This window comes from Trachurus japonicus, chromosome 12 (assembly GCF_045865225.1).
Source record: "Trachurus japonicus isolate A0001 chromosome 12, Traja_1.0".
Lineage (NCBI taxonomy): Eukaryota > Metazoa > Chordata > Actinopteri > Carangiformes > Carangidae > Trachurus > Trachurus japonicus.
This window is the reverse complement of record NC_140918.1, coordinates 16,052,349-16,077,915: the sequence shown is the minus strand read 5'-3', so window position 1 is coordinate 16,077,915 and position 25,567 is coordinate 16,052,349. Positions and strand designations below refer to the sequence as shown.

General features: G+C 41.9%; 2 protein-coding genes across 5 annotated transcripts; both read right to left on the bottom strand.

Moving 5' to 3' along the window:
* Positions 1–732: 732 nt before the first annotated feature.
* dgcr2 (DiGeorge syndrome critical region gene 2) lies at positions 733–17,649 on the bottom strand. Of its 4 annotated transcripts, none has more exons than XM_085793488.1 (11): positions 17,227–17,649; positions 10,777–10,809; positions 9,297–9,419; positions 6,530–6,616; positions 6,179–6,389; positions 5,355–5,431; positions 5,085–5,267; positions 4,764–4,985; positions 3,759–3,911; positions 3,310–3,546; positions 733–2,776 (listed from the first exon to the last, which is right to left on the bottom strand). In XM_085793488.1, the coding sequence occupies exons 1-11, from the start codon at positions 17,306–17,308 to the stop codon at positions 2,541–2,543; spliced, it is 1,644 nt and encodes a 547-aa protein (XP_085649614.1). In that variant the 5' UTR covers positions 17,309–17,649; the 3' UTR covers positions 733–2,540. The 4 variants fall into 4 exon arrangements, with proteins under 4 accessions (XP_085649614.1, XP_085649615.1, XP_085649616.1 ...); XM_085793489.1 differs by having other exon boundaries at positions 4,764–4,967; XM_085793490.1 differs by lacking the exon at positions 10,777–10,809.
* A 3,774-nt stretch (positions 17,650–21,423) lies between these two features.
* On the bottom strand, positions 21,424–24,751 carry LOC146977339 (tubulin beta-4B chain-like). The gene is made up of 7 exons (XM_085793487.1): positions 24,605–24,751; positions 24,303–24,411; positions 23,553–23,663; positions 23,157–23,401; positions 22,719–23,041; positions 22,273–22,617; positions 21,424–22,154 (listed from the first exon to the last, which is right to left on the bottom strand). The coding sequence occupies exons 1-7, from the start codon at positions 24,659–24,661 to the stop codon at positions 22,007–22,009; spliced, it is 1,338 nt and encodes a 445-aa protein (XP_085649613.1). The 5' UTR covers positions 24,662–24,751; the 3' UTR covers positions 21,424–22,006.
* Between the last annotated feature and the right edge of the window lie 816 nt (positions 24,752–25,567).

Genomic DNA, 25,567 nt, shown 5'->3' with positions numbered 1-25,567 from the left:
CAGCCAAGTCAGAGAGCAGCTAAATGTCACGATTGATGAGGTTCAAGGTAAAAGTTCAGTATGTCTTCAAACCCACTGACGCATGAGTCGTCCTTCATGGTGCAATTTATTTGGCATTTGATTAGATGTACATCTACCTCAGAAAAACACAACCCACCGCCCCCCCACCCCCTCCCTGCAAACGAAGCATTTTTGTAAAATTTAAAGGCTATGAAATAAAAGACAATGAAATGTAACATTTGTTTGTATTATACATAAAACATTTCAAATCCATTGAAATTAGTTGTAACACCACCATAGTCTTTGCACAGTAACTACAGTGTAAATGCAGCTGTTGGGAGTCATGGGGCAGGTTTTCGATGCATGTGGAAATATTAAACTATATGCAGGAGTCTTTGAGCCTATTGTACAGGACAAACTGTAGAGCTAAAACTTTCCATCAACAAAAAAAAAAAGAAATTAAAAAAAACAAAACAAAAAAAACAACAAATCTCTTAGCATGCCAGAAGATAAAAACATGCACTGCAGGTCAAAAAAGCAGGTTGAAAAATAAAAACCAAACAAGCTTGATGAGGAACAAAAGAAATCCAAACCAGTAAACCATCTCCTATACACACATGCACATTATATTTTCTACAAGTTATGAGATTTTGTTTGATGGGGAATCCACTGTGGATTGTCAATATGCCAAATAAATGGAGAAAATAAGCTTCAGCACAAAGAAAAATAATATTTATACATAAAGTACATTCAAACATGAGACACTCACGTGCACAGTCATTCAGACACATTTACAGCTGTTTTTCTAGAGGCAGATCAGAAGCGGTTTGAATGCTGGTGGCTGTGGGTCGACTCTGACTCCCTCAGGCTTAGAAAATTCATCCTTGAGTGAATCAAACGATTGTCGTCATAACTCGGGTCTAACTCGTTCCAAATATACAGTTTACACTTTTCCATTATTACAATTTTTTTCTTGTTTTTATTTTTTATTTTTTAAGCGATCCCACTGAGAAACAAGAATAACAACAGACCCATCAATCAACACCAGGACAGAAAAGGTTCACGTCTGCAGTCGGGAGACATCATCGTCTTTAGTAGCTGAAAACAAGCTTGATAACTGAGACAACAAATGTAGTAGTGTATGAAGAGTCACACAAACACACACATCAGGGATGGAGGGGCAGCATCCAAATGTAACAACTGAAAAATTACCTTCCAAAAAAAAGAAAAAAAAAAGAACAATAAAAAACAAAACCTGATTTAGTCGAGAGATGAGCGTGCAAAACACTGGAGTCACGAAACCTGGTTCAGTTAGCAAATATACAACTCCCCTGTGATGATAAATATCAACACTGGGGCTGCCTGCATCATTAACCCACTAAATGACTTCATGATTTTAAATAAATCTTTTTTTTCCTTTTTTCTTTTTTTAGATTGAATTAAACCGGATATCGTCCATAATCTTCACACATACATTTGAAAAGCTTCATTGCTTCCGCTCGCTGATCATTCGGGAGATCGGGCTGCGTCTATCCCACAATTAAACAATCGAGATTACAGCCTGCAGTCATAAATTATCATCAAAAAACAAAACAAAACAAAAACAAAACAAAAGAACACAATACCAAACTCAGTATTCATCAGTACCACAACATTCGTTGATACATAACGCCTTGTTTTGGCATTACCTAATAAAAACCCTACGGGAGGAATCTAACTGTACCTTCTTTCAAGGGTTAAACCTCTGAACTACGAAACATCTTTTGCTGCAAATATGCGCTATAAACCTGGAAGACGGCTTCATGTGTCGGAGCAGTAAGAAAGTGAAGAGACAGAAGGTTTTTTTTTATGAGCGAGTAGAAATCGAGATCTGGGACATGCTGGGACAGATGAGAGCGTTACTTTGTAGCCCGGAGGTCGAGTGATCGTTACAGATGTGCCCATTAAAAACGACAGCACGGTGCAAAGAAAGAAAGAAAGAAAGAAAGAAAAGAAATTACGGACGAGGGACAAAAGCTGGCTTCACTGTCCGTCTGTCGCTATTCGCCTTGTGCTGGACAGAAACACACGAGTATTACAAACTGGACTGGCACAGACCTGAGGGGGTTATTTACATCAGGACTTCTGGACCGATCAGGGCCAAATCTGAGATGTTTCAAAAGCTCCGCTGAGTCCATGCTAAAAGTAAAAGTGCAGCTTCCTCAGCCTGAATGTAGTGTTTGTTTGTTTGTTTTTTTTTCTTCTCGGTACAGAAACAGTCTGCTCTGCTCCCTCAGATCCCAGTGTCTCAAAAAGAAACAACAAAACAAAAACAAAACAAATCAAAAAAGCACTCAAGAGTCCGACTGAGCAGTCTTCAGAAAGAGGGCATCCGTCGCCGCCGTGACGCCTCAGACATCCGGCTGCTCCGCCTCCTGATACGTCTGTATAAACTTCATCTCTTAGTGTCTTTAGATTAAACGACACAACGCTGCGCTGCGTCGACTCGTCTCCCGTCCGCAGACCGCGCTCCTGACCTTCCTCCGCTGGCTGGTAAAGTCCTATACCACGGTGCTGAGGGAGGCGCAGTCAGGAGGCGCGGGCGCGGGGGCGCGGCCGTCCGTCGGCGTGTCGGGCCCCACCAGGAGCGTGCTGCTGTCTATGGAGTCCTCCCTCTCCTGAGTGGCCAGCGCCGAGCCGGGCATCATGGGACCGGACGCGTTGTTGGGAAGATCGCCCTGGAGACCGTCTCCCATTGTGTTCATCTGGCTCGGCACCATGGAAACCCCGCTGTGTCCTGAGGGCGACAACAGAGAGAGGAAGTGAAAACTCTTTTTCTGTGCATGATGATGATTAGGGCTGGGACGACACGCTTTTCTCCCGATTCGATTCTTCTACGATTTTTTGGATGCCGATTCGATTTAAATTGCGATTCTACGATATTGCCGATTTTCTTGATTTTTAGTCTGCATTTTTAAAACCGGTGAAACAGTTGAGTGATTATGATTGTCTACGGACTATTACAGGAATCACATGTAAGTCAGTTTTTAAGATTTATTCAGCAGCAATATAAATGTTCACTCTCTTTTCAAAAGCCTGGACTGCATAAAAGAGGCAAAAATCAAAGAGTATAGAAAAAACAGGCTTCTGAAACCTTTCTGACAAAATGAGATATAGACTCAGGTAAACTGCACACAAATACTGTAGGAGCCTATAAATTATCATACTCCATTATAAAGTGAACTTAAACCCTTTTCAAAACCTGGACTCTGTATGTAAAAAAGGCGAACAAATGCACATTGCACAAAAAAAAAAAGACCCTGCGCCTACCGAGGTCCACGTAGAGGAGGCTGTCTGGGTTGATGGAGGCCTCGTACGGAGGCGGGGGGTCGTCGGGGTGCTGGATGTCTGGGTATTTGTAGGCTGCGTACGGCGGAGGAGGCTCTTGGAAGTGAAAAGCGCCTCCTTCTCCGTCGTCAGACAGATGCAGGGGGGTGAGGCCGGTGCCGAAGGCGTCGGGGCCGTAGTCGAAGCCGGGGACTCGTCTTCCAAGGTTGAAGTGGTGCACTGAGCGAATAAAAACAAACACAGAGCGCAAAGTGAAACGACTGCAACAGTTCACAACGAGCAGCCGTTTGAAATTAATATAAAAACTCATGTGCTGCTGTTAAATCAACTGAGACTAATTATAATGAGAGAGCTTCATTACATAACCAGATTACTATGAACCAGAGAGTCGTGTTGTGTACGTGCATGTGTGTGTGTGGTGTGACGCTCACAGTTTCCTCCAATCAGGGTCTCGATGCGTTCGCGCCGCCGCTGACGGAGTCTGTGCACCATGAAGAGCAGCAGAGAGAGGATGAGGAAGGACGAGATGCAGCTGACGATCAGCCTCATCCCGCTGGCCATCGAGTCGAACAGGCTGTTTCCGTCTGAGGGGGAAGACGACAAAACGAGAACGTTACTCTATTGGTTTAAAAAGACCTGTTGGAGTCACGCTGCTCAGTTTGACAAGTTTCTCCTTATAGGTAGGAAGATTTGAAAAAGCAGCGGCAAAAGTCGCACATACAACATCTCATTTGAATTAACTGACACGACTTAAAGGGATAGTTCAACATTTTGGCAAATTGGCCCATTGCCATAATCCCTATAGTTTTAGGAGTAGGTTTGTTACCTTTAATTGTCGGTGCAAGCTATTTTTAGAACGGCGGAGCAGAGCTGTGAGCTGCTCAGAGCTACGCTACAGAGGCTCATGGGATTTCTTGGTTTCCCTCATCAAACTCATCAAATACACAATCCAACAACTCCAAAATGCTCTGGTGGACAAGTTGTGACCTGCACATTCACCACGCTATGAGATAATAATGGAACGTTACGAGACGGAGTTGTTTTAGAGGCAAATGCAGAGACTACTAGCTGAAAAAGTGTCCCCGACGGAAACGAGCATCAGTGGTTTTGCATGAATTTACCTCTAAAACAACTCTGTCTCGTAACTTTCCATTATTATCTCATGGCGTGGTGAATGTGCAGGTCACAACTTGTCCTCGAGAGCGTTTTGGAGTTGTTGGATTGTATATTTGATGAGTTTGATGAGGGAAACCAAGAAATCCCATTAACCTCCGTAGGCTATCTCTGTGCAGCTCGCTGCTCTGCTCCGCCGTTCTAAAAATAGCTTGCACCGACGATTAAAGGTAATTAACCTACTCCTAAAACAATAAGGATTATGGCAATGGGCCAATTTGCCAAAATGTTCAACTATCCCTTTAATGACAAGGTGCCAGTACCTGGGTCCAGGCAGGTGAACTTGCAGCACTCTTTGGGGTCCTTGCGGAAGTGCTGGCAGCCCTGCGGCCGCTCGCACAGCGCGGCCACGCACATCTCCGGCTCGCCGTCGTGACACGTGCAGCTCAGACACGGGTCGTCCCCTTTAGGGGTGAAGTAGTAGCCCTCGTTCACCACGTTGTCTTTTATATCCACACACGTTTGCCCTGCGAAGGAAGTATAACCTGAAGACATAGTGCGGAAAACATCAACACAACAACTGAAACTAAATAAATATTGTTGTTACTTTGATGAATGTGGACAATGACTAAGTGAGCACATACTCCTCTTGCAGAGAAAAGGGAACTTTTTGTAGCAGTTCTCAGCGTGCCAACTGTGCAGGCCGCGCTCGTTCATGCTTTTGATCTGAAAGCGCTGCAGCTGAGCACAGAAGACGTTGTCCTGGGTGGGAGACGCCTCCCCGAAATTGGTCAGACCCTCGGGGGGCAGGAACACCTGCATCGACCCTGTTGAGTCATAAAACAGCAGCAGTTTAAAACACTGATATTGTGATATTCTGTCTATAAAGAGGCAGACAAACACAAATGTGATACCTTTGTATGCGACCTCCCAGCGGCCCTCCAGAGAGTGGTTCTGATTGGTGATCACATACTGGTAACCGACCCAAAACCTTTGAAAACAAACAGAAAGAGCTGAAAGTTACAGCATCAACTGATCCCTACGAGGATGAAAAAAGAAAATACAACTTTCGGCCACTAGATGGCCTCCAATCGATATCAGACCCACCTACACTTCAACAGGCTGACACATTCGACTCTACACTGTAGCACATCAAGAGAAGTCAATAAGAGAAAGTCTTTGATTTCAGTTCAGAAAGTGGAGTTGAAATGTAACATCTGGTCTCCAGTGTGTAAGACACGGGAGGATGAGAGAGCAGAGGTTGGACATGGACATGTACGGGGTCAGAAATAACAGAAAAGTTACACCCCCACCCTGTCCTCTACTTTTTGTCTTGTTTTTTCTGTTTTGTTTCTACCTATGTTTTGATAGGCATTTGTATTTATGATTTATGTTTATTTAATTTTACTGTGCAGAGACTCTGTTCAGAGAAATTTTGGGTACTGGGAAAAAAAACAAACAGAAAAGGAAATGTGTGTAACCTCATTTTATCTGTAATCACTGTTGCATTTCTTAAAATAGATTGATAAAGCGTTTGCAGAAAAGTGTTTCTTCGTGCAGCAGTTTTCTTCACAGAAACTACAGACTGTAACAGATACTAAGTGTGATCACAAGAAAGTATTTTTCACACACTGGTCACTGGTAAATGTTTGTAGGAAGTCACAAGATTGTGACTCAACTTCAGCGAAGTTCGGTTCTTTCAGGAACTCGAACGACGACACAGCTGGTTCTCACTCACTTGCACTGGTCTCTGCGCTCACAGACTTTGTCGTCAAAGTCCACCTCGATCTTCAGGATGAACTGCAGCTCCTCATTGGTCACAAACGTAGCCAATGAGCCGTTGACTTTCTGACAGGTGTCCACGGCCTGCCAGTAGTTCTCGTTCCTCAGGTAGACTTTGTAACAGCTGGCCGTCTTCTCGTAGTGGTGCCAGCCGCTGGGGCATTTCTCTGCGGACGGAGAATATGCATTAGCGCTGTGGTTGGTGAAAGCTGCGTCCGCAATCGCTGTGCAGAATCGATAACTCACAGATCGACATGCCACAGATCGACATGCCACATGCCGGGTGAGAGTAAAGTGAGATACTTACTGTTGAAGCGTACAGGCTGAGCCACACCGAGGAAGTCTTCTTCGTCGTCATAATCGTTGCCAAAACGAAACCTCTCCTCCTTTATAGCTGCAAGAAAATGACAAAAAGTCAAAATGTGTGGACGTGTTTTGTCCCCTTTTATATTTATTATAAAAAGTTCTCCGGATCTTTTTTTTTATTTTTTTTTTAATAAGAGCCCAGATTTGTTTATGTTGTGCAACCTGTTAAAAGCTTGTGATGTAATGAGCCACTGTCTGACTGCTCCCCTGTTTAAAGGCAAGAATAAACCGTTTTCATTTGTCTGAGAGCCTGACACATAAATAGATAAACCCATAAACTGCCAGTGCTGCTTATTTCTGCACTAGCTCCGTCTGGTATTTCCTCATTCACAATTATGATGGGAAAAAGAGCCCTGTTTGTGTTTCATGTTTCATGTATTCTTGGACTCGTCATTGTGAACTAATGCGTCTCCGATCAATGACTCTTCCTGCGCTGAGGTTCATTACTTATAATAATAGGAATTTAGAAAAGACTAGACTAGACTCAGAAAAGATCAAGGAGGAACTCCAGATGCAGATTTGAGGAAGATAAAAGCAGAACCAAGTCTTTAAAGACTGACAGTTTTACTTGTACTGCCATTTTAAGTTTACAGTGGTTTGGATCTGGTGTGTGTTACTATGGTCTGCACATGAAAATGTGGTGGGAGAGGTGACAGGCTAGAAATACCAAAACGATACGAATGTCAGTGATCAATACCATAACCAACAGACACATTTTACTTTACCTATAATAATAAGTAGGATGTTATTATTGATTAATCAAAATAAACTTTGTACTCCTGTGCATTTAACTCAGAAATGAATGAAAATAAAAAAAAATGTTATATTAAAGCAGGAGCCTCAGTTTTCAAATTAAGAATTTAACTGAACTAAAAACTTTCTTATCTCCATCTTTAGCTCACACTTGAAATATTTCATTAAAAATAATCATATGACACAGTGTTTTACTTTGACAACAGATACAGTTTCAGTTCTGCAGTCCTATACTGTATGTGTTGTTCACTGTGGGGGTCTGTAGTTGCAACATGGCCGACTTTTATACAGCCTGCAATTTTTTGCTAATTAGATTTTTTATAAGACCATTTCCTCTTTTCATGTGCTGACAATACAAGCTTGAACAGTTCCCTCTGCATTTGTGTGGCTGGGATTGGAGTGAAGGATTGCTGCACCTTGCCATGTTATTCAACAAAGAGCTAATCCCAAACAAGAACATTGATTTCCATGCGTGCTGTTGATTCAGCAGACAATAGCCCCTCACTGAGGCATGTGTAAACACTGTGTGGGTTTTTTCCTTGCTTCTCTCTATGAAATCACAGCCGCTCTACACAGGCAGAGATGTAACGATCGGCTGCAACTGTTTTAAACGAACAACAACACCACCACCACCACACATTTGCTTCTGAACATACAGAACATACTGTAAATTAAACTGACTTGTGGTTGGCAACTGTTTTATCTGTGGATAAACAAAGCAAACCAGAGGAAGTTTCTGCTTCCCCAACAATTCCTGCCTTTATTTTGTTGGCAGGCTTACAGCGTTAACTCACGGAGAGCACAACCGCTGCTGTATGGAGGTCACATGCTGGACTCAATCCATTCAATAATTCCCATTATGCGGTCAGAGATCTGGGGATAAGGTCTATCAGGATTTAAGAGGGGGGGAAAACAATAGGATTTCGGTCAAAGGCTTAGCAGCGCTGCAACATCTATGATCAACAAACAGTAAACAAAAACAGAGACACACACAGACACATGTGCAGCCACTCGGAATTTAACTCTGCCTCCTTCTGCCATGTGACGCCGTCGTCGGTGCAGAGCAGCTAATCTCGCATTGTGATTCACTGGGGGGGATTAGGGGGACTTTTCCATACCTGCAGACTTAAAACCAGGTCTGAACGACTTGGTAAACGTGGGACATGTGTTTGGGCTCTTATTGTGCTATAAACACATATTAGAAATCTGACTGGGCTACTTTGCAGTTAAATTAGTAACGTGCATCTTCACTGGCCACACGATTCAATTTTGATTATGATTCACCAGTCTACAATTCGATTACACGATGCATCTCGATGCATTTCAATGCATCATATCCTCAATTTTCTATGTTGCCACACATGGCCTTTTCATTAATTAACATAAACAGTCAGATAATAACATAGAATTAAACAGAAAATATAATTTAAATGTATTTCCATTTAAATGAACTCCTCCTTGGAGTCTGAACACACAAAGAAAAAGAAAAGGCCTACCCTTCTTAAAAGGTGCACTTGAATCTTGGCATTTTGCCTTTAAAATTAAATAAATAACTGTCTCTGTATGTGAACAGTTTCATCAAAAATCGATCATGTGACATAACTGCGTCGATGCATCTTTGAAACGATTATTTTTGGCACCCCTAAGTTAAATTGCATTTGTTCTCTCACTACCACTTCTATATATTAGGCTTAAATGAAATGTTGTATAATGAAATGGCCTGTACCTACTCACTGTGTCCACATGCACCACTGAACACTAGCGACTATAGCTTGATTAAATCCCAGTGTGTCCTTAAGGCGCCGTGGCTGCGCTCACACCTGTACGCAGAGCTCTTCCAATCGGCCGAGTGTGAAAAGGTTTCTGGGTGTTGCTATTCTTTCCAGAAATCAATCATGTTATGGGTGTTAGGTAACAGAGTGGGTGTAAAAGGGGCTTAAGTGAGATATACTCACGGGGACAGTCCATCTCGTCGCTCTTGTCCTCGCATGCTGTCCAGCCGTCACACTGCCAGGACATTGGGATACATTGCATCTTTCCACTGCGGCAGGCAAACTGCCCGGGGCTGCAGCGCTGCTCTGAAATACAACGAGAGGGTTCGCGGGGTCAAAACCTGCACATGAATAAGATCTTTTGATACAAGAGAAAACCATTTTGAGGCAGAGTGCAGCGGCGGGCTGAATGAGGGCACTTCAGTTTTTTTATGGCAGGTGATAAGAGGAAGAGATCGTCGATGGAGTGAAACTTTGGGGAAGGGAGTAAATTAATAAACAAGAGTGAAAGAAAAGCAGCGCTACCACCACAGTTAGCGGAAAGATCTGAGTCTAAACACTTCAGCTATACAGTATAAGTGTGTCCAAACATTTGATGGTGCTGTATGTGCTGTTAGCTCATTAGCTCCACTGACAATTTAATACACCGTTCTGTTGTTTGTTTGTTTTGTTTTTTCATAAGCTTAAGTTTTGTGTTGTATTTGCAAATCTTTAAACCACAAACTATTTCTTTCAATATCTGGATAATTGTAGTGTGGTTTTAGTTTGTTTTTTCGTGTTGTTTTTAGTATATATGTGCTGAACCCCAAGAAGAATAGCCATTGCTCATATAATGAAGTAATGGCTGATGGGGATCCTAATAAATAAACAGAGAGACAGCAAAAAAGGAAAAAACAGATAATTAACAGAGCTTAGAAAGGGCGAAGAAAATCCACAACAGCTAGTAGCTCAATAGGTTTAGATTAGTTAACACACATTCAGAAATGTGACTCCACCAGAAGAACATTGTTCTGTCATGTCTGCAGGTTTGATCAGGCGTCGAGTAGCTTATCGTGTTAAACAAAACCAGACCAGGAAGAGCAAAAAACAATGGGAGTTTTGTGAGCGCGTCTTTAAATAACAGTTTAACGGCGGCGACAGGAGAAGAGTCTCAGATGCAGAGCAGACGCATGTTTCACTTCCACACGGGTCAGCCTCTGGTCTGTTTACATGCGTCTGCAACACAGTTTGTGTTAAGTGGGTCTCAAAGTCGTATGTGATTAACTTGAGAGATGCCTGTGTTTGTGTGAAGCCTGCGTCACGTAATGAATGACCCAGTCTACAGGAAAACAGTCCATGCATCAATGTTATTGATCATGGAATTGGAGAATGAACGTATTGAATTCATGTAGACACTATAATTACAACTAAGAAGATTTGCTTATATGATATAATATTAAGTCGGAGTCTGACCTAAAAACCACAAAGGACTCTTCCTCCAGTGAAAACTACGTCTGAATAAAAGACAGTAATGATAAAACAAGCACAGGTGTTTTCAGTTGGATTTTTTCCATCACAGGAGCTTTATGCACAAAAGAAAAGAGTTCAAACTGAAGCAGCTGATTTATTTTCTAGCAGCAGAGACCAGACAGCCACTACACTGGAAGACATACAGCTTGCTTACCTGACAATAATCTTGCCAGAGCTAGCCGCGGACCTGAAACAAATAGAAACAATAGAGTGACTATCCTGTGTGTCAGTGTCTTGACTTGAGGGCATTTTTTAAATTGCACTTGTCCAAAGTCAGTGACATCGTTCATCCTGTTTGTGCTGCTCAGTGCGTCGTTGTCGTCTATGAGGAAATCTCTTTATTTTCACCCTCAACAACTCTCTGGTATTCCTCAGTGACCAGTGATGTTCCCAGTTGCTTCCCCAGTAGTGGGTACAATAAGCCATCTGTCTCTTGGATGCAGGTGGTGGTGGTAGTGGTATGTACCTAGACCACCCACTCACGTCACAAATATGTTTGCACTATTTTTTTTACTTAGAAAAAAAGCTATTTTGAGCGCTATTTCAAGAATGTGACTGTTGTTTCACCTGTGGACCGGCTGGTGTCGAACAAAAAAACAACTTTTGTGACCCCACAGAGCCTCCAGTGGCTTTAATGCAGTGATTAAAACTAATCTTTATTAAAGAGTTGAGTTCTGACTGATGCAAAAGACCGGTTGCTTGGAAATGCACTGGTGAATTCATTCTACTACAAGCAAGACTTCAATTACTTTTCTTACATTATGATCAAATTGCTTCATGCAGCCTGTGTAAAAGTTGAGTTTGACAACTATTCAGGCCCTCAAAAAACATAAATTAACAAACAAATTTTTAAAATCGGGGGAATCTGACCCTATTCTTCATGGCCACCTAACTTCACATTGTTCACCCACACTTAGCAGCCGTCCAACACAGCAGACGTCACCCTGTCTTAGTTAAAGCTAAGTGGATTGAGACGCATTACCGACCCGTCTCTGTCTCCTGGGATTGAATGTGTGTCAGGTTGATGGATAACATTAAAGGCCATGAATCCCACATACATTAGCAAGGGTCTGTGAATGATCTTAATAGTTAGAGAAAGAGAAAGTATGAAAAAAAAAATGCTTATTGCTTTTCCAGACAATAAGTCGATTTTCTTTGAGTGCTTCATAAGACACTGTAATTGGATGAAAATATCATCTCTCACCTTCACCAACTTACTATAGGAAAACAATAACCATGTTTTTAAATCAATCCCAGCTAATGATTTTTAAATAATACACGTTGTAGTAAGACACGTTGCTTTGCTATGCTACCCGATAAAGCTAACTTTCAAATACAAGTCATATCTAGCCACTTATTGCTTATTTAAAACAAAGCTAACCCTCGTTGAGCCTCTCATCAATGTGCTCGAGACTTAAAAATTCATGCCTCATGCTCTCTGATGCATCCGAGTGCTGCTTCAATAAAGACCTGTTGCCTGCACACATTTGTATTCATGCCTTCTGTGCTTTTCTGATAACTGCTGCTACTGGAAAAATCCACGAGAGCAGAATTTATGCAGATAACCAGCAGCCCGCTGCTTTAGGTTATCAGATATTACACATCGAAGGCGCAGCTCGGGCATCTCCAGATAATAACAGCCTCTGTGTCTAAAGGCTTCGAGCTGAAGTGCGCTTCCCCTCGCCATTATCTGGACATCCTGCTGCTTGGGAGTGGACCGACTACCTGAGCCAGCTTTTGATTAACATAGCTGCACAAAGGCTCCGATTTCCCTCTGATTTTACAGAGATTTCACAGCTTGCGGTAGGTTAAGGGAAGGTGGTCAATAATGTTGTTTTCACCACTGGTAATTAACCACCACAAATCCTATGCAAGGTAGTGGACATGCTTGTTGACATGCATGCACACACTTAGTATACTTAGCAAATATCAGTGCTGGAGATGCACTAATGCATCTGCCTAAGAAGAATCCCATTATTAATGACTAATGATGAATGACAAATGCAGCATCTCTGAATCACTGAGATGGGGTGGGAGCAAGGAGCAAGGAGGATACACTCCTCTCTTACTGAGAGGCTATTTCTCTGGCTTTTGTGATGTGAAGTCCACAAATGAGTGAACTAGCTACCCTCTGCATCTCTTACATAACCAAACAGAAAAATACAATAAAGACAATGAGACTACCCCAACTGAGTCCCACCGAAGTATAACGGCACAGTGAGCCGGCCTTGTGCACACGCTGCTGCTGCATCATCTCCAGCCACTGATGATTCACATCAGCTCTGAGGCTCGCTGTTAAAAGCAGTGAGTGGGTACAGGAATTCATGTCCATTTCATTGTATCAACTCGCATTAAAAACCAATGTATTCTTTCTGCAGTGTGTGGAGGAAGTCAGAGCGGGTCAAACTCCTAGAAAAACTAAGCCGTTTGGTTTGCAAAACAAGAAAGATATTAATCACCAAGACGTTTATCGCATATTTCCTGTCAACACTAACACATAAGTTTGTGTTAGCACTTAATGTGCCAGAGTTAATATTAAAGTGGTAAACAGAGCTGCTCTTAAGTGCAGAGCTGTACCTATGAGGCAAATCATTAGAAAACACTAATACTGGTCATTTACAAATTAATTTAAATGAGTTCCAGGGGCAATAATTGAGATTTTTTTAACTGGCTTCGATTATGAAATCTATCTGCAGGGGAGTGAAATCTGTCTGCTCCCATGGCACCGGCAGTGTCCTCTCTTGACATTTTCCTCAGCATTTTTATGTCCTCCACATTCACTTTCCCCTGGTTGACGATACAGCAGAGCAGCAGGAAAGAAATATAGCAAAACATTTCAGCAGCCAAGGTGAGAAAGTCTTGTTCACGAGCCAGGTGCATGTAGAAGGTCAGAGCTGTGTGACATCGACAGCAGGAAATAATCTGTGCTCTTGTAACTTCTAATTGCCGACAGCAGACAGGGTGATAAAACTAGTTTTGAAAGTACTGAGCTTGGCAGGACTGGAGTTTCAGCAAATTTTAGTTAATTATTCTTATCATCAATAACAAAATGCTTCACACATATTTTAGTCGAATCGTGTTTTCCTTATTTCAAACAAATAAGCCAGGGATTTGCTCATTGAGCCAATGAGCAAATCTCTGCTTTTCTAAATCTGACGGGAAATTATGTGCAGACAACTAATCACCCAGTGGTGTTTCACCAAATTACCACTTCTCATTTTAAGAAAAATACAAAGTGTAATGGATGGATGTTGTGCCTTTAGAAAGACGACATAACGACGAGGGTAAATGTCCAAAATCGATGACTATATGCTGTGACTGTGACAAATAGGATTGTATGAACACACAGGCACCATAGTCTGCCTTTAAATTTGGATAAACTGTGTCACCTGTCTTACCACCACGTCAATAATAAAATCTATTAAACATTTACTTCACTAAATATGTAACAATTTGCAGCCGTCCTCTCCATTTGGGTCAGAGCAGGTTAAACTGTTATAACTGCAGAGGATCAGGTGAACAAAAGCATCTGACTGTTGTTGGCACATGATGCCTGCCAGAAGATAAACTACAGCCAACTTTTTGTGGAGAACAAACAGTGATGAAGTAGCTGCCAGTGCCACAGACAATGAACAAAGTTCAGTTGACTTGTTGCACACATTGAAGAGAAAGGGAGATGTGAATCTGGACCATGTTTACACCATGCACTGCACTCTGCTACGTTGATCTGGTTTTGTAATTCATTTTCCAGATGTTCACCATTGTTAGATGTGTTGAACATCTACAAACTGAGTTTACAGTCTGCATTGATGTAGTTCATTGCACCCCGACAGACAGTACGTGTGGACTACACCAACATGTTTTAAAGACCACATTCGTTCTGACATCCATGTCTTCGTATCAAGGGAGCTCACCACAGAACATACTTATGTGCTAACTACAAAGCCAACAGCCCCATCATGGGTATATACTTGTGCTTTTGTGTCATAACTTTGCAGTATTGGAGGGATTTAACGATAGCATAAGAAAATTTGAAATCTGTGGGTCACGATATTTGCATGGCAAACTGATACTGATGCTGAAATATCAATTGACCATTCTCCCGTAGATGTAGAACATTTAAACTCAAACTTTTTTCCTTTTACAAATCTTAAAAAGCCAATTAGAAACATGGACATTATGCACACTGGATAAAACCTAAACCTTAGCCTTAAAGCTCCAGTTGGTAAGTTGACGAAAGTGAAAGTAAACTCCGCGACTTGGTCGGAAATTTCAAGACAATACTCCGTCAGGTCCCTTATGAACCTCTGCCAATCGCCCCACACACACACAGACACACACAAAGTAGCCATGAACGCACCCAAAAAAAAAAAAAAAAAAAGATGTACCGTATCCATAGCACGACGTGTAGGAGCGGCGATTGGCTGCTCCTCCTGCTCCCTCTACCTGACTGGTGGAGAATCGTCGGGCGCGGTGGATTTTGGCAAATACGATTACAGGCTGTAGGTGGAGCCAGAGGAGTTGGATTTTGTCCTAAATTACTCATTTAATGTCTGACCATCAGAATATAGTGACAATTCCAGCAAATATGACTGAATAATTGTTACCAACTGAAGCTTTAAAGAGCAGTATAGTTTGCTGTTGTGGAAACCAGGTAAATCAAGCACCAACTGGATGTTGTTGTGAGTGTCTCCTGATCCATTAGGATTTTAAAAAAAGGTCTGATTCTGTGACTGCAAGACGGCTCAAGCATAAAGGTACAGGCGACGTGTTTCATGCTTACCGCTGCGCAAGCATTTTCATTGAATTATGTTTTTAAAAAATAGGATTATTCTGGGCCTCAAGCTTTGGGGAAAGCAGCACTTGATGTGCACCAGCATGATCACCAAACATACACACCCTCCCTGAAAAACCCTGTGCAAGAAAACAGGTAGTTCCCTGCAGGATCCCTGGCATGAAGGCCACAGCATCACCCAAACAACACGCAGTGATTTCAAAATACTCAAATAGACAGACAGAGCCTTCACTTCCAGATCAGTCCCTCAACTTATATAAACAAAACATCTTCTGTTCACTCTTAAACATTAGAGCAAACCCTGAATTTGCCTTTGAAAATATCATTATAATTAACAACACTCAAATGAGCCACAAAGACCCTACTAAGCCCAGGAGCCAAACCTCTACACAAATAATAATAAAAACATAAAACAAGGGGCCTGCAGTGCTGTTGTGTGTAATAGGTTTTCCGGGCAAGTGGTTACTCATTTGGATTGAGCCAAACAATACATTTATTTTATCCATGAGCTGAGCTGATAGGAGCTAATTAAATCTACACAACTGTCAGGATCACAAGACTAGACCTAAAGGAGACCATCCTTGCTGCTTAACTATACCTGGAGGGCTGCAGTCTAGTCAAAGGAAAAACAACTGAGGCAAGTGACCTAAAATCATTTGACTGTTTGGTTCATAAACCATTGGCATTTTGGGACAAATGTGATACCAGAGGAAGGCTTTAATGTGCCAATATTGTGTCTGAAGCAGTTAGATTAGTCCACAAGACAAAATACACGCTTTGTTTACTTGTCGAGGGGGTTTTCTATTGTTCTAATGAGCCATGTGTTGTCTCCAGTTCTTGGCACCTGTGACATGTGATTATTTATCCTGTGATACGAATTAGATCATCTTGATTTGTCAGTGTAACGATAATCCAAAACATACTCACACAGTCTCATGAGAACTACATTACTGTGTTGATCAGTTTGATATGTCTAACTGTGCAGATACAGGATGAATTGAAGGGTAAACAGACCTTTTTTTAAGAAGGTACCCACCTTTAATATGTCAACAAATAGTATGTTTACAGCTTATTCACTCAATATTAATAGGAGTCAAAAGTAAACACTTGCTAGAGAAGCAATGGTCTGCATTTGGAACAGCATAGGACAAGGGTAAATGTCCAAAATCAATGACTATATGCTGTGACTGTAACAAAAAGGATTGTATGAAAACACAGACACCATAGTCTACCTTTATATTTGGATAAACTGTGTCACTCCTCTTACCACCACATCAACAATAAAATCTATTAAACATTTACTTCACTAGACTTTCACAGCTGAAGCAGTGACTATTGGGATGTACCTTTAATATGTCACAGATATTAACATCTTATTCCCTCAATATAAATATATTAATATGAGTCAGAAGTAACTACTTGCTAGAAAAGCAATGGTCTGCATTTGGAACAACATGAACAGCGTTAAGTGTTTATTTCCTGAAAATAATAACGAGGCTGTGTGAACTGTGCAGTTAAATCATTAAGTGTTGTGGTCTAATGATTGCAGACTGCTGGTTTAAGTTGGCCTATTTTCATGAAAATGTACTGCTCCAGTGCCTGCAGCGTGGCGGCAGTCCACACTGGCCGGCGGCGGCGGCCGTGGCCCATCGGCGGGTGTAAAAACCACCGGAGACCGTGGTCTATCCAGGAGGCCTCACCGCCGGACCCGCCGCTCTCAGCTGTAATCTGTTCCCCTCACACTTCCCCAGACCACGGTAATGTAAGCAAAGGGGAGAAAAAAAAACAACTTGGATTATTTATATTTACCTGTCCGGGGTGGGTCCGTTAACGTGAGGACGAAGAGAAGAGAGAAGAGGACGAAACTGCTGCTGTCAGCCTTAGGCAACATTTATCCTCCATTCATAGTAACTCCTCTATCCAGAAATGTAAAACATAGACCGAGGATCTTGCTGCACCGCCGCCGCCCTCTTCGGAGTTACAACGTTAGACGCTTTACACAGTTTAAACCCATTTCTGTTTATACATTCAAAACACCAACTAACGCAGGAAAAAAATACCGTAAGTGAAACATAGTCGCGTCGCCCAGAGGGGGAGGAGGGGGAAAAAAACAAAACGAAAAAACAAAAACAGACTGTGGTTAATCTGGCCGAGCAGCTAACGTTTAGTAGCTAACTGGCGCTACCGTTGACGTCGTCCGCTTCTCTCTGCGCCGCAGCTGCTGCTCGGTGTGGAGCGGCGCGGATCCAAGATGGCGGCGGCCTCTCATCACAACAATCCCAAACATGCAGCACACACACACACACACAGACACAGACACAGGGCTATCAGCTGGAGGAGCTACCGGGGGGGCGGAGTCAAACGGATTAAACCCCGGCGGGTGACACTTGATAACCAATGTGTATGTTTGGTACCCGATTAGATATTATGTGATAAATCCAACCCAATATAATATCACTGCGTGGTCGGTGGCGGTCGTAACGACGACTCATGGCTGACGCAGTTTATTATTTGACGTGACCCCCATGCCATCCATCACTCAATAATAATACATTCGAGATAGGCAATTTGAAACACTCATGAAACTGGATTCAACCTTTTGCCATTTGGGATCATCTAGAAACCTTTGCAATAAAAAAAAAATCATAAACATGCAGATCTAATAACATGTCTCTATGGTTTTTCTTCCCCTTTTGGCACAGTCTAACTTTTTTGACTTTGAGAGACAGCCTGTAAGGTCAAACTGCAAGATAATTATCATAATGGGTGAGTCAGTGAGGAAACTGGGAGAGACTTATAAATGTCTTTAACAGCAAATTAAGGGATTTATAGCAACAATATGCACATCATGAATCATCATCACTCCATTACAATCCACACACCCACTGGGCCTCATCTACTCGTGAAATGAAAGTTGTATAAATCCTAATGCAATTCATAAGTGTTATTACAGTCAGCATTTAAAGCTTCCTCTTTGGCTCACTAATTCACCTAAGATAGTGCCATCACGTCCTGATCACAAGTGGGTTCGGCTTGCATAAACATATTAATGATGAAATGTTTCACTAAAATGATGATACATTCATCCCTACCATTTGTCAACAATCTCATTCAAGTTTTGAAATGTAGGCCTATGCATGAGGATTAGAACCACATACGATTTTTTATTTTATTTTTAGAATTCCCGGAAAAAAAGTCATAATAAAAAAACCTCTGTGGCCCTAATCCTCTTCTGTAGAAACTGATTTTGAGTATCAGAAATGTATCTTTAGAAAGGATGTTTTTTCCTGCTTTAAATCAATAATCATGTGCTAATATAAACCACTGTACTTATATATACGGCCTTGTGTACACTCTAAAGTTCGGCTGATGTTAATATAAAGCTGAGTGCAGCTCAGAAAGGAAACACTGTCTGGGGAAACACAGAGCGGGACTTTAGTGGTAAAAAAGCCTTGTACTGTCAGATGATACCCACTTGACTCAGACTGCTGATATTAGCTTCCGCTGAGGTTTGAAACACATTTTTGCATAAGAGCACTGTGGAGTTTATCCTCCACCTATTACACTTAAGCTGCATGAAGCTTCACTGCCAAACAGCAAAGAGTAATCCTTGCACTGTACCTATGTGGTTGCAAGAACTGTTTTAACATTATCATTAAAAGTCCACAAATTAAATCAGAGGTTAACTCTCAGTAGCCTTTGTAATGCACAGAACTCAATCAAATCCACGTTTAATTCATTATTCATTATGAACTGAACCTATGACCCAGGACTCCCCTAAGAATGAAAAGTAAGCAGTATGTGCACCAACTCCTCCACACAACACACTAACCTCATTTGATAAAAAAGATTTAGATTAAGAGTAGGCTGTAACCTCTGGTCTTTAAAAAAACAGATTGTATTGGAGTTTTTCCGTGTGTAGAGTAAACACACAATAGTATGACAAGACCATGCAGTGGGCTACGTACAGTTTAATGCAGGACACAGATCAGAGCTCACTCAGGTCGTACATTAGTAATAGTCTCTGCAGATCATTTTTGCTCTAATATGTGCATTTTAGTTACAGATTTTAAGAAGTGTACATCTCTGCCTGTACAAGTTTAAACTTTGAATGAACAAAGAAATAAGGCAATACAAACATTCATCATTTACACTGATACTCAGTGAACTGTCTTACTGATAATTCAATTAGTTATTTAGCCCTAATACTCTCTAACATAAAAGCAGAAGAAATTATGATTTTGTATTGCTATTACATAACTGAATGTGCTTTTTTTCCCTTTTACTGCTGTTACTTTTCTACCATTATTTACAAAGCTAAAAAATATTCATTTACATCCCTGCCGTTCATAAAATAAAATAGAATAAAATGTGAGCCTTTGAATATGATGAGATTTATTTTAGTCCAAACACATCATGTGCAAAATGCCTCCAACAAGTGTTGAAACTGAGACCATAAACTGCCCATGACCACGGTGCGCCTGAGAAACAGCTCCGGCCAGTGGAGAGTTGTGGTAACAACAGGAAAGTTCACGAGGTCTAAAATGAACAACGCACACTTCACTTCACAGGCTAGCAACAGGACTAATACATTAACACAGTGTGCTGTACCTCACTGTTACTGCTCTGTACAGTCTGCAGACAGGTTACACATCACTGACAGGATTTTCATCTTGTCATGGCAGATTAACCTGACAGTCACCGTCACGGTTATTATCACTCATAACTGAGTTCTTAATTCTTTGTTAGATTTTGTTTTCAAACTTTTCCTTTCACACTGAAGTTCAGGCTGCATGCAGAGAAATAAGACGTGTTATTCAGATGCTTTAAATTGTGCTGAGTGGCAAAATCTACATTCATCTGATTCCTCATTAGTTTCTTTCAATTTGTCATCACCCACGCCTTATTCTCTCTGTAAGTGCCTCAAATAAAATGAAAACACTGAATAGGTGAATCTGTCCAGGTTCTCAGGATTCTGCTCACAGTCCAAACACATGCACATTAGGTTTTTTGGCAGCTCTAGAGTGTGCATACCGTAGGTGTGTGTTGTTTGTCTCTGTGTGCCGGCCCTGTGACAGACAGTTGAACTGCCCCGGATGAACCCCACCTTCGCTCTTTTATAATACTTTTTGACCTTTTGAAATGCAGATTAACAACCACAAAGGATACAATTTCAGTCATTCATTGGTTTGAATGTCAGTAGTTTATTTTCTTTGTCTTATTTCTCTGTAAATTTCCATCCACAAGTAAGTTCAGTAGCAGTTATTAAGTGCCTGCATTGCCTCTATTGAGCTTACAGGAAACAAAAAACAAATTTAAGCACATTGAAGAGATAGGAACCAGGAAGAAAAAACTTAATATCATGATGTGGTTCAGTTGTTATCTGTCATTCAAATGATCAGGATCATTTCCCCGCACACAGCACAGCACACAGCTCTTCGATATACTATTCACGTGTCATTATGTTGGAGATTTATGCACGTAAATAAAACTCTTGTATCCCTTTTCTTATGGAGAAGGCCAAAATGAAAGGATAATAAATAAGAAGTTATTGTTTTACATAAAAACAGCCATACAACTGCACACATTTGAGCTAGAAAATAAAAGATTCAGTACCTGCAAGTTACAATCGTGCAACAACACAATGTAGGCACCAAATCACGTGTGTGTGCAATGATAGTGAGCGTGTTTGGCATTAGATGTTATCGGATGAGATGTTTTATCTGTCAAATGACTTCCATCACTGATTTTACATAGATTTGATCTGGATATTATCATTATATGCATATCTACTATGTGATAAGAAGAATGGCCTCACTTTAGGCTCGTGGGCTTTCTCATGTGGGTTTAAATTACCAGTTTTAAAGGAGTCTAAATGAGTCATCAAAATGTAAACCCTAAGCTCAACAGAAGGTTAATTGAGGCATATGACCATGTGATAATTGAACTATCTTTAAGAGGAAGGATAAATTCATATTCTTAAAAAAATAAAGGAACAATACACAGTTTAGCACCAATTCAAAAAGTCTTTATTAAAGTCAATTCTACACCTTTAATGTAACATTATAAAACTCATTGTCAGTAGCTGTGACAGTAGGAGTCAAACTGATCCAGTACAAACCAGACAGACAACATGTCTATGGACCGTGAAGTATGACAAGAAATCAAATTTCCTGACATAAGTGTATACCAGGGACAGGTTAACTGTTAACTTACCATTTTACATGATGTCCCAAGTTTCTGTTTTTCCATATGACTGATATTGGATGTTGGGTGTCTGACACTCAGTGGGGGGGTGGCATTAAGATGATACCATCAAAAGAAAAGAAAACAGGAAACAGGAAAAAAGACACACTACAAAGGAGCGACAGAAGATAGCAAAAAAGTGTGAGAAGAGAACAAACATTTAAAAACCATTTGAACTATTTTTGAGGCTGGGCAATATTTTATTATCATTTAACAGCATTCAGCTGACTTACGTAGTTTTTTTTTTGTTTTTTTTCATAATTACTACATAGATGACTAACAAATGAATCATAGTGCCCAGCCATAAGCTCTTGCATAGAAAAAGAAAGGTGAAGGTTGGCGCCTAGGCCATGTCCTCTTCCCCTTCCTCCTCAAATTCACCCTCCTCCTCAGCGGTGGCCTCCTGGTACTGCTGGTACTCAGACACCAGGTCGTTCATGTTGCTCTCGGCCTCCGTGAACTCCATCTCGTCCATGCCCTCACCAGTGTACCTGAAAGATAAAAAGAAAACACTTACTTCCTCTGATTTTTTTTCTTTTACAGTCATTATATGTTTATGTATGAATTCTGCGTAAGTACACATCTACGACATCAGTATTTTTCACTCACCAGTGGAGGAAAGCCTTGCGGCGGAACATGGCGGTGAACTGCTCTGAGATGCGCTTGAACAGCTCCTGGATGGCCGTGCTGTTGCCGATGAAGGTGGCGGCCATCTTGAGGCCGCGGGGAGGGATGTCGCAGACGGCGGTCTTGACGTTGTTGGGGATCCACTCCACAAAGTAGCTGCTGTTCTTGTTCTGCACGTTCAGCATCTGCTCGTCCACCTCCTTCATGGACATGCGGCCTCGGAAGATGGCGGCGACCGTGAGGTAACGCCCGTGGCGCGGATCGCAGGCCGCCATCATGTTCTTGGCATCGAACATCTGCTGGGTGAGCTCAGGGACTGTCAACGCCCTGGAAAGAGAGAGGTGATTCAATTGAGAATTATTTTAAATGCATTAAAAGCACTTGCAGGTCCGATACAGGCTCTAAACAGCGGGCTCCTCCCTCTCTACCTGTACTGCTGGCTGCCCCGGCTGGTCAGGGGGGCAAAGCCTGGCATGAAGAAGTGCAGCCTGGGGAAGGGCACCATGTTGACGGCCAGTTTCCTCAGATCAGCGTTGAGCTGGCCGGGGAAGCGCAGACAGGTGGTCACGCCGCTCATGGTGGCAGAGACGAGGTGGTTGAGGTCCCCGTAGGTGGGCGTGGTGAGCTTCAGCGTGCGGAAGCAGATGTCATACAGGGCCTCATTATCAATGCAGTAGGTCTCATCGGTGTTCTCGACCAGCTGGTGCACCGACAGCGTAGCGTTGTACGGCTCCACCACTGTGTCTGACACCTGGGAGAGGAGGGAAGAGTGGAAACAAAGGGAGGAAAAGGATGAGCATGAAAGCATAGAGGTATCTGGTGTCGAATGTTAATAACTTTAAGACATTTTGGCGCATGATGTGTACCTTGGGTGACGGCACCACACTAAAAGTGTTCATAATGCGGTCGGGATACTCCTCCCTGATTTTGCTGATTAGCAGAGTGCCCATCCCAGAGCCGGTGCCTCCGCCCAGGGAGTGTGTGAGCTGGAAACCCTGAAGGCAGTCGCAGCTCTCCGCCTCCTTCCTCACCACATCCAGGACCGAGTCCACCAGCTCAGCTCCTTCAGTGTAGTGACCTTTCGCCCAGTTGTTACCAGCTCCGCTCTGGCCTGTGTTATGCAAATAAATAAAAATGCAAATAGACGTCTATCACAGTCTTGCAGAGGTGTGGAAAACTTATCATTTTAGTATTAAAGTGCTGGATCAGCCCAAGTTAAAAAAAAATACAGATTTACTGTATGTTTACATTTAAATTCTTACCAAAGACAAAGTTGTCAGGTCTAAAGACTTGACCAAACGGACCAGACCTAACAGAGTCCATTGTTCCAGGCTCCAAGTCCACCAGCACTGCACGGGGAACATACTTCCCACCTGGTGATGAAAGGCACAAAAAGGTGATGTCAAGAGAAAACCGACACAGTCCAGAAACAACCACTCAAGCAACAAGCTGCTTGTGTTTCCGTCCACCACTATAATTACTATTTTCATATTATTATCCAACACATACATGCCTTTTGAAACATTCACCATACAAAACAAAGCAAAAGACTGCGTCTGCTGTGTGACATAACACCACATTGTTTGAACTGATGTGAACTACAGTTTTACATCAATTATAAATGACGTTTGAACGCTTCATCGAGGCAGTGAAGCATACTGAGGTCATACACAAGTACAGAATAACAAACTAAAAAAAAAGAAGAGGAAAACCATTTGCAAAAGTGGTTTAGGAACTGTTAATAATTGCTAATAATGCTCAGGTACATATTCTACAACCCCTCATACTTAACCTTGACTTCCTTGCTATTTGATACAGTAACCAGGAAGGTGAGTCAGGAGAGACCTATGGGATTTCTAATGGCTTCTCTCTGAACAAGGACCCCCTGCAGGACTCCTGCGGTACTAACAACCCCAGAGGTATAGGATTACCTTGACTGCCTGCTTGAGAAATTATTTAATCTAACTCTGTAGCTCGGGAAAAACAAAAGCCCGTAGCAAAGTGAAGTTCACCTGCTGCCTCGTTGTAATACACGTTGATTCGCTCCAGTTGCAGGTCGCTGTCCCCGCTGTATGTCCCGGTCGGGTCGATGCCATGTTCGTCACTTATCACCTCCCAAAACTACAGTCGGAAATAGAGAATAAAGCACAATGGTTAAATTAGCCGACGAGCTAGCACGACCGATCCTGAAACAGCCGGTCTATCATTAGCTGCGGCGCTAAGTAAGCTAATTTAGCAGCCCGCTGAAACCGAATTTAACACTTGCGGTTACTTTTCAGCGACTCCACTTTCAAACTATCAAAATTTCCCCAACCTTGGCTCCAATTTGATTTCCACACTGGCCGGCCTGCAGATGCACGATTTCCCTCATTTTTGGTCGAGATTGGAAACTTCAAAACCTCAAGTGAACTGGCAAGGGGGGAAAAGAGTTGTAACCGTTCTTGTGCTCCAGCAACGGACTAACCTGAGAAGGCAGGAACGTTGCCAACTCCCAGTCGACCGATAAACGCGATTGGTTCAAAGGAACGTCAATCAAAACACGACGGGCATCTGATTGGACGAGAAAACTTGGTTTCGAGTTCTGTTTTTGATTAGTACTCTCGGGGCTCCGTTGCCTAGGTAACAGAAATTGAACTCAAACACAATAGTGTTTCTGTAGAGACTCCCTGAGCACCGCTGTCGCGCTTGTGTCTATGCAACAGTGAATGACAAAGAACAAAAGGAGATCAAGGATTTCCATTATTTTGAATTGAATTGAATTGAATAAGCTTTATTTATCCGTAAGGAAATTCCTGATGCCAGCAGCCCATACATTCAAACAACACGACAATAGACAGAATAGCAAACAAACAGCACCTTTAAAAATAAAAATGCTTGCTAATACTGGTGGCTAAAAAGGTGTGTAAGAAAAAAAGAGTATATTAAAAACAAAGTGCATAAAATACATACAACATTAGTGAGTCGTGTAGCCTGATTGCCCTGGGGATAATGATCTGATGAGTCATTATTCAGTTGAACAGTTTTGGGATCTGGCACCCACACTGAATGTGCTCTTAGATTTTTGTGTCCTCATGTGAACTGATTGTATTGTATGTATATGTTTATTATATAGTTATTTAGTATCTAACTAATCCTGCTCCCCATGCAGGAAAAGGGATGAATAATAGGATTGTGTGGAGCATAATGAAACTCACCTGATGCACTTATTTTCCAGTCGTTTCCAGTTTTTGATATTCCTATCTATGAACTACCAAATCAAATAATTTAATCCAAGTTT

Excerpts from the sequence above, each read along its gene's own strand:
- dgcr2 (XM_085793488.1), bottom strand. The coding sequence starts at position 17,308 with ATGTTGCCTAAGGCTGACAGCAGCAGTTTCGTCCTCTTCTCTCTTCTC. Across the intron at positions 4,986-5,084 it reads CCCTTTTCTCTGCAAGAGGA|GTTATACTTCCTTCGCAGGG; the intron begins GTATGTGCTCAC and ends CTATGTCTTCAG. Across the intron at positions 2,777-3,309 it reads CCTCCTCTACGTGGACCTCG|GACACAGCGGGGTTTCCATG; the intron begins GTAGGCGCAGGG and ends TGTCGCCCTCAG.
- LOC146977339 (XM_085793487.1), bottom strand. The coding sequence starts at position 24,661 with ATGAGGGAAATCGTGCATCTGCAGGCCGGCCAGTGTGGAAATCAAATT. Across the intron at positions 24,412-24,604 it reads GAAATCAAATTGGAGCCAAG|TTTTGGGAGGTGATAAGTGA; the intron begins GTTGGGGAAATT and ends TTCCGACTGTAG. Across the intron at positions 22,618-22,718 it reads CGGGGCAGCCAGCAGTACAG|GGCGTTGACAGTCCCTGAGC; the intron begins GTAGAGAGGGAG and ends CTCTCTTTCCAG.